Source organism: Schistocerca gregaria, chromosome 1 (genome assembly GCF_023897955.1).
Source record: "Schistocerca gregaria isolate iqSchGreg1 chromosome 1, iqSchGreg1.2, whole genome shotgun sequence".
In the NCBI taxonomy this organism is placed as follows: Eukaryota; Metazoa; Arthropoda; class Insecta; order Orthoptera; family Acrididae; genus Schistocerca; species Schistocerca gregaria.
The window spans coordinates 531,093,212-531,101,168 of record NC_064920.1 but is presented as its reverse complement, the minus strand read 5'-3'; the positions used below and the strand labels follow the sequence as shown (position 1 = coordinate 531,101,168).

The following is a 7,957-nucleotide window of genomic DNA, read 5'->3' as shown; positions in this document are numbered from 1 at the left end:
CTTACCAATAATATATCTAAAGAAATATTAAGAAGATTACCATAAAACTCAACGAATAATTAATTACTGAAATGTCTAAGGAAATGTAAATAAGATTATTAGATGATCAGCGAATAATGAACGAGAAAAAAGGTATTTTAAAGATAACTTCTGTGTCTTCTGTTGATTATTAATCAAGAATGTTTTATTATGTTCCCAGAACGCTAGCCATAGAGGAATGAAGCGTTAATATTATGTTTATAATATTCTTCTCCCATATGGAAGGTTCTATGGACCATAATTACATAATTTTATATGGGACTGAAGTAAAAGACAAAGAATAGCTAATTTCAGTCCATCAACCGTATAAGAATAAATAAAAAAATTTGATGAAAGACTATAAGAGCCTCCTAGACACATATGTAAATCAGCGCCATAAACTATTATTTTATGAAGTCCCAAGAGATGGGATTGTTTTGCAATGAGGTAGTCATAAAGAAAAAGTAACACATTGTTCTGCTGAAAATATGTATTTAGAGCTGAGTTGCTATATACATATTGAGATTGTAGCATTTGTTAGTTATGAAGCCATTTAACTGCAAAAAGCTGAGTTGCTATATACCTATTGAGATTATAGCAGTTTGTTAGTTATGAAGCCATTTAACTGGAAAGAGATACTTAGACAACTAGTAAACAGCACAAACAAATTAATTATAAATGTGAGAAACTTCGATAAAAAATTCAGAACATAAACTCAGTGTAAATGATATCTTCAGCAAAATGAGTCATGTGTCTGAAAAAATCAGTTACTAATGATATGCTCTGTTTGCAATGTGATGAAAAGTTATTTGTAAATTTTCGCCGTACTTGAAGCATTCATCGCATATTTCTTTTTGCTATGTCATAGGTTCTTCTCTGCTATTTCAATCTTTTGGTACTTGGAACTGATAGAGGAGACTGATGAGGGTGTACGAACTATTCAGAATCTGCAAAAAAAATATCATACATTCTTGTACAATTATATCTTAGTATCACTTAAATAGATGACAACGAAATGACAATAACTCTCTTAATACAACCACAATATTAGTACAACAGAAAAACAACCAAAGTTGGAATTTTCACTTTCATTTACCTAATGGCTAGTTTTGGTCATAACATGTATGCTTTCACGGCCGGCGTCTTCATTAATTAAAACTTCCGGGCTGAACAACCATGGTCCATATATAAAACTGCTTCTCCTTCCTGATGTCTCGTTGCCTACTGCGGGCAACATCTTCTGAGGTGAGTCGGCGACTGGCTGTTAGGCGCTGGTGGTCCCGCTTATATAGAGCGCTTAGATGGCGCCACCACTCATCACGTGCTTTCGACTTTAAAACTCTCTCTGGCTAGTGCCATCTCTCTCGATTATAGGTAATCGATAGTCACTTCGTTGGTACAGAGTCGACCGCCATATCTTGTCTTGTTTTAATCCTTCTTCTTTCTTATTAAAATTGTTTTCGTGCTATCTCTATTGCTTCTCTATAGATGCGGGTATAATAATGTGAGGTCCTAGCCATCACGTTTGTCTCACTAAATTTTATTTCGTGATCACTGTCTTTGAAAACGTGTTCCGCTACAGCTGATTTGTCAATTTGTCCCAATCTACAGTTCTTTTTGTGTTCCGTTATCAATACTCCTTTTAGTTGTTCCAATATAAACCATTCCACAGCTGCACGGAATTTTATACACACCTGGGGTAGCTAAGGGGTGTCGTGCGTCTTTCACCGATCTTAAACTGTTACTAATTTTCTTGGTAGGTCGAAAGATTGTCTCCACTTGAAACTTACCCTCCTAGACTGTATGGGTTACCTAAGATACACAAGCCCAACGTCCCATTGAGACCGACAGCAAGCGCCATTGGGGCTCCTACTCAAGAGCTGGCTAGATATCTTTCTTCTTTGTTGCAACTTTATATAGGTAAAACTGACACTCATATTAAAAATTCTATGCATTTTATCGAAAAACTGAGGGAGTTAACAGTTAGTCCAAGTGACGTCCTTGTCAGTTTCGATGTAGTATCCCTGTTCAGCATGGTCCCTGTTGACGAAGCTCATTCTCACATAGCTGATATGTTTCCTACTGATATAATAGCGTTGTTTCGACATAGCCTATCCTGGACTTATTTTCAATATAACAACGAGTTTTGTGAAAAAAATTGAAGGGATGGCCATGGGTAGCCCTCTGAGCCCTGCTATTGCTAATTTATTTATGGAATTTTTCGAGCAACAAGTGCTGAAGTCGGCCAAGAAAGGCCCTATGAAATGGTATCGAAACATGGGTGACACCTTTGTGATATGAAATCATGCTGAAGAGGAACTGAGTGGTTTTTTGGTGCACATAAGCAGTTTCAATCCAAAGATACAATTCACCATGGAGAAAGAGAGTAGTGGACAACAAAATTTTTTGGATGTATTGGTTATTAAACGGGCAGATGGGACTTTAGGGCACAAAGTATATAGGAAAGACACACCCACCGATCGTTACCTCCATAAGGATTCGAATCATCATCCTAGGCAGAAGAGTGGAGTCATAAAAACTTTTGTGGACAGGGCTAATAACATCTGTGAGCCAATTTATTTGCAAGATGAATTAAGCCATTTGCGAACAGCTTTCAAGAGAAATGGTTACCTGACAACGAAATAGATCGAGCACTCCACCCGAGAAGACAAGTGTCCAAAAATACACGACAACAGCCGTCGACTGGAAAAGTTTTTCTTCCTTTTATTCATAACATCACGGACAGTATTGGGATAGCTTTGGCCAAGTTTCAAGCGGGACCTCCAGCGCCTCACCCCAGAATGCTTCACACAACAACACAAGCGCCAGCTCACACATAACGCCAACACCCGCACCAGCGGCCGCCAGCACTACAACCGAGCCACAGGCTAACACACACAACAGCAACACAACTAGAGGGTTTATTGGCAGCAATATTCCCACATCACACGACCGCTCAGATCTTTAACAAGTGTGCGGCGGCCGCCACCACACGCGTCACACGGCTCATGACTGCTCAACCTGGGCAGTACTGGGCCGCCATACAAACAGCGCTCACCACGCTGTTTACACCCATACATGGATAACACGCCACACCTGGCCCCCTATCGCAAACAACCAGACACTGACACAGATCCTGTTCTGGAATGCAGACGGGACAACAACAAAAGGGCGGAATTTGCCGCGCTCAGGGTATCCTTATCGCACTACTGAGCGAAACTAAGCTCAAACCACGGAACCAACTAAACTTCACCGGCTACTGCGTCTATCGTGCCGACCGATGGGACGGCTCCGGTCATGGCGGAACAGCCATCATCATACACAAAGACATAGAACACACAAACATAGTGCTTCCTGAACTTGAAAAACTAGAGGCAACCGTCGTCAGGGTCATGTTCAACGGAGTCTACACTACAGTATACAACAGCCCTAAAAACATCAAAACACGTGACATCAGCACAATACTCAACATACCACCACGCGTAATCGCCACTGGAGATCTTAACGCAAAACACCCGGACTGGAACTCACGAATACGAAACTCCAAAAGCAAGAAACTATACGAACACGCACTAGGACGAACTTACATCACACTAGCACCGACCGAACCGACGCACATTCCCTACCGGAGGGGACACAGGCCAGACGCGTTAGACATGGCCCTCATCAAGGGCATAACAACGGCACTCAACGTTGCCGTTGAAAACGATCTGCCCTCAAATCACCAACCCGTTATACTGTACATTGAAGAAACACTGTAGCACATGGAACAACGCAGGACGTTAGACTACAGGCGCGCGAATTGGACCCAATTCAAGGAAACGCTTGACAGTCGCATCCCACCCACCACGCGATTAACGAGACAGCCCAAATTGATGAAGCAGTTGAAACCCTCACAGGCGCCGTCCAAGACACAATAGCCGACACCATACCAATCCGCACACCACAACAACACAGTGCTGCCCTGCACCAGGAGATTCTGGGCCTAATCTCAATGAGGAACCGCCTCAGGAGATATTGGCAGCGTACCAGGTGCCAGCACTTCAAACAGCACATGAACAGGCTCCAGAGTATAATCCAGGAAAAAATACAAACGTTTAAGACACAACAGTGGGACCAGAAACTCGAAGGGTTGGACACCACGCGACCTGGCGTGTGGCAGCTGGCCCGACACTTCACCAGGGAGAAACTGTACACCCCCACGTTACAAGGGCCCGACGGACCAGCATATTCTGAGGAAGAAAAAGCGGAACTGATGGCCCTCCCACTCGCAGCGTCATTGACACCGAACCTGGATCCCTTAGACCCAGCATTCACACTTGCTACGGACCAGGAGGTCACACGCATCTTGGCCCAACCAGCGCGCATCGTCCGACAAGCTAGTACAGCTGAAGTCAAATGGGCCATCATGCATACCACCGCTAGGAAGGCCCCTGGTCACGATGGCATTCAAAACCGTATCCTCCAGGAGTTCACGGACAAAGCTGTAGACTACCTAACACACATCACAAATATCGTACTCAAGCACCAACACTTCCCCGCCTTTTGGAAGACGGCCAAGGTCCTGATGTTCAGGAAGCCGGGGAAAGACCACTCCCTCCCACAAAATCACCGACCCATCAGTCTGCTGAGCGCGCTCAGCAAGATCGTTGAGAAGGTAATATTAAAACGACTCACCAGGCACTGTATCACAAACGACACCCTGGGACCGGAGCAATTCGCTTTCAGGAATCACCACTCAACAACACAACAACTCCTGCGCGTCGCTGAATACATAACACACGGATACAACACAAACAAAGCGACTGGGGCAGTGTTCCTGGACATCGAAAAGGCTTTCGATCGTCTATGGCACAACGGCCTAATACGCAACCATAGCGACGCAGGGTCCCCCGACGGGCTCGTACGTCTCATACACTCATATCTCACGGACAGGAGTTTCAACACCGACGTGAAGGGCAAACAATCAACACGACATGGTATCCAGGCAGGAGTACCCCAAGGAAGCATCATAGGGCCCTTACTGTTTAACCTCTACATTAACGACCTCCCAGCTACACACAACACGACGGTGGCAATCTACGCGGATGACACCGCCATCCTTGCGCAAGATTGGAAGCCGTCTAACATTAATTCACGACTAAAGATTGAACTCAGAACGGCGGAGCCTTGGCTGGTGAAATGGCGTGTTAGAGTAAACGTTGACAAGCGCGAGGCCGTTCTGTTCACTAGAAGACCGAAGCAACTGCGCAAACATCAGCACTATAACCCAATAACACTACACACACGCCCAATACGTTTCCGCGAGAAGGTCAAATACCGGTGTTTGGCTGGACAGGAAACTACTCTGGGGGGACCACATCCAACACGTGACCAACAAAGCTAACGCGAGGCTCAAACAATTCTACCCTATGCTTAACAGGCGTAGCACACTGAACAGGAGGCTGTCTAGGTCCATGTACATGACACTTATTCGACCCCTGATGACGTACGCAGCCCCTGTCTGGGGATACGCTGCGCCCACTCGCCTGCGCCGTCTGCAGCTCATACAGAACAAAGTACTCAAAATCATAAGCAACGCTCCGCGCTATACACGCATCGCGGACCTTCACCGGGAATACCGCCTAGATACCATCTTGCAGGTATTCCAAAAACCCTCCACACGACTGTACAGTAACACGAGACACTCGCGCAACCCGTTTATTCCTTCTCTGGGTAACTATGACCACAACCATAGATGGAAGCATAACAGACCAAAGACACTACTGGCTAGGAACTAAACATCTATGGTCCATGGCACGCTAACACGACAGTACTGGCGAGCCCCTGCAACACAGCTACTGCTGATAACCCCAGATATTCGACCAGCCGAAAAACAGGCAACCGCAGGGAAGCCGTACTGTATACAGCACGCAAACCAACCACACACACCCCCTACAGTGTGAGCCCACTAATGTACAACGACCTTGAACTGTTGCAGGGACGCAGGAACTGCAGCAAGCCCCGCAACGAGCTCCAGCAACGACAAAGGTAACGATGCACGATACCTCGCACTAACATAACCACACCTTGCATGCGCTGTCGCAGATAGCAAGCCGCTAGTGCCCTTACTACCCGTCCTACTGTCGCAGAGGTTTTTCTCCCTTGGCGCTTGCCTTGGCACTCTTTTTCCTCTGCCCTTAGTACCGCTACCCTTCGATCGCTTTCGTCCACTCTCTGTTTCCTGATGGACCATGTTAATGAGTTATCTTACCCAGACGCATGGATAACATCACAGCTCGCATCCTGTGACTCCTGATTCAAAAATTAACATGTTATACGGAGGTGACAGTAGAACTTTTGGTTTGCTCACCACGTTAGTGTGGGCATGGAGGGGCCCCATCCTTTATGCCTAGCAGCCAGTCGCCGACTCACCTCAGAAGATGTTGCCGCAGTAGGCAACAAAACGTCAGGAAGGAGAAGCAGTTTTATATAAGTACCACGGCAATTCATCCCGGAAGTTTTAATTAATGACTAATTTTGGGTCAGGATCCATTTTAAAATCATCTAGATAGTCAAATTCGTATTCCTCAAAATATGAGAACCATACCAAGATAACAAACACATGTACAGGGTGAGTCACCTAAGATTACCGCTGGATATATTTCGTAAACCACATCAAATACTGACGAATTGATTCCACAGACCGAACGTGAGGAGAGGGGAGTCCTCCACGTCCTGTGAAACGCCCGTCGAACGTACCTCATCCCTCATGGTAATCTGTAGCTTTTTCCATTGGACTGTTTAACACAACTTGCTGCCCTGCAATTACCCCTCCATGCTGGAAGTTTGTAACTATAATATTGCTTATATTTGCAAGTACTGGGACATTCAGAGATGTAGCTATTACATTCAAATTCTCCGTCCTCCTTAAGTGTCTCACCAGTAATAAATGAGTATTACAGACGTCCTATTTCGCAATAGGCATATTATAAGGAAGGTACGTGCAAGAGCGTATCTGAATTTAGTAACAATTAACAACTATAGGAAGCCACTATCTATGTATGCATATCCAAAAAACATATTTCTATGTCTATATTCTGCAAACCCCCCCCCCCCCCCCCCCATGAACCATGGACCTTGCCGTTGGTGGGGAGGCTTGCGTGCCTCAGCGATACAGATGGCCGTACCGTAGGTGCAACCACAACGGAGGGGTATCTGTTGAGAGGCCAGACAAACGTGTGGTTCCTGAAGAGGGGCAGCAGCCTTTTCAGTAGTTGCAGGGGCAACAGTCTGGATGATTGACTGATCTGGCCTTGCAACATTAACCAAAACGGCCTTGCTGTGCTGGTACTGCGAACGGCTGAAAGCAAGGGGAAACTACAGCCGTAATTTTTCCTGAGGACATGCAGCTTTACTGTATGATTAAATGATGATGGCATCCTCTTGGGTAAAATATTCCGGAGGTAAAATAGTCCCCCATTCGGATCTCCGGGCGGGGACTACTCAGGAGGATGTCGTTATCAGGAGAAAGAAAACTGGCATTCTACGGATCGGAGCGTGGAATGTCAGATCCCTTAATCGGGCAGGTAGGTTAGAAAATTTAAAAAGGGAAATGGATAGGTTAAAGTTAGATATAGTGGGAATTAGTGAGGTTCGGTGGCAGGAGGAACAAGACTTCTGGTCAGGTGACTACAGGGTTATAAACACAAAATCAAATAGGGGTAATGCAGGAGTAGGTTTAATAATGAATAAGAAAATAGGAATGCGGGTAAGCTACTACAAACAGCATAGTGAACGCATTATTGTGGCCAAGATAGATACGAAGCCCACACCTACTACAATAGTACAAGTTTATATGCCAACTAGCTCTGCAGATGATGAAGAAATTGAAGAAATGTACGATGAAATAAAAGAAATTATTCAGATAGTGAAGGGAGACGAAAATTTAATAGTAATG

At 45.1% G+C, this 7,957-nt stretch overlaps 1 protein-coding gene across 1 annotated transcript in view; it reads right to left on the bottom strand.

Annotated features, from left to right (window-relative positions):
- Nucleotides 1-547: 547 nt before the first annotated feature.
- The window catches only part of LOC126358277 (odorant receptor Or2-like), a 137,754-nt gene continuing 130,344 nt past the window's right edge, over nt 548-7,957 (bottom strand). The window contains exon 9 of the mRNA XM_050007538.1: nt 548-965. Coding sequence (XP_049863495.1) covers nt 903-965 — 63 coding nt within the window. The 3' untranslated portion in view covers nt 548-902. The remainder of the gene's footprint in view (nt 966-7,957) is intronic.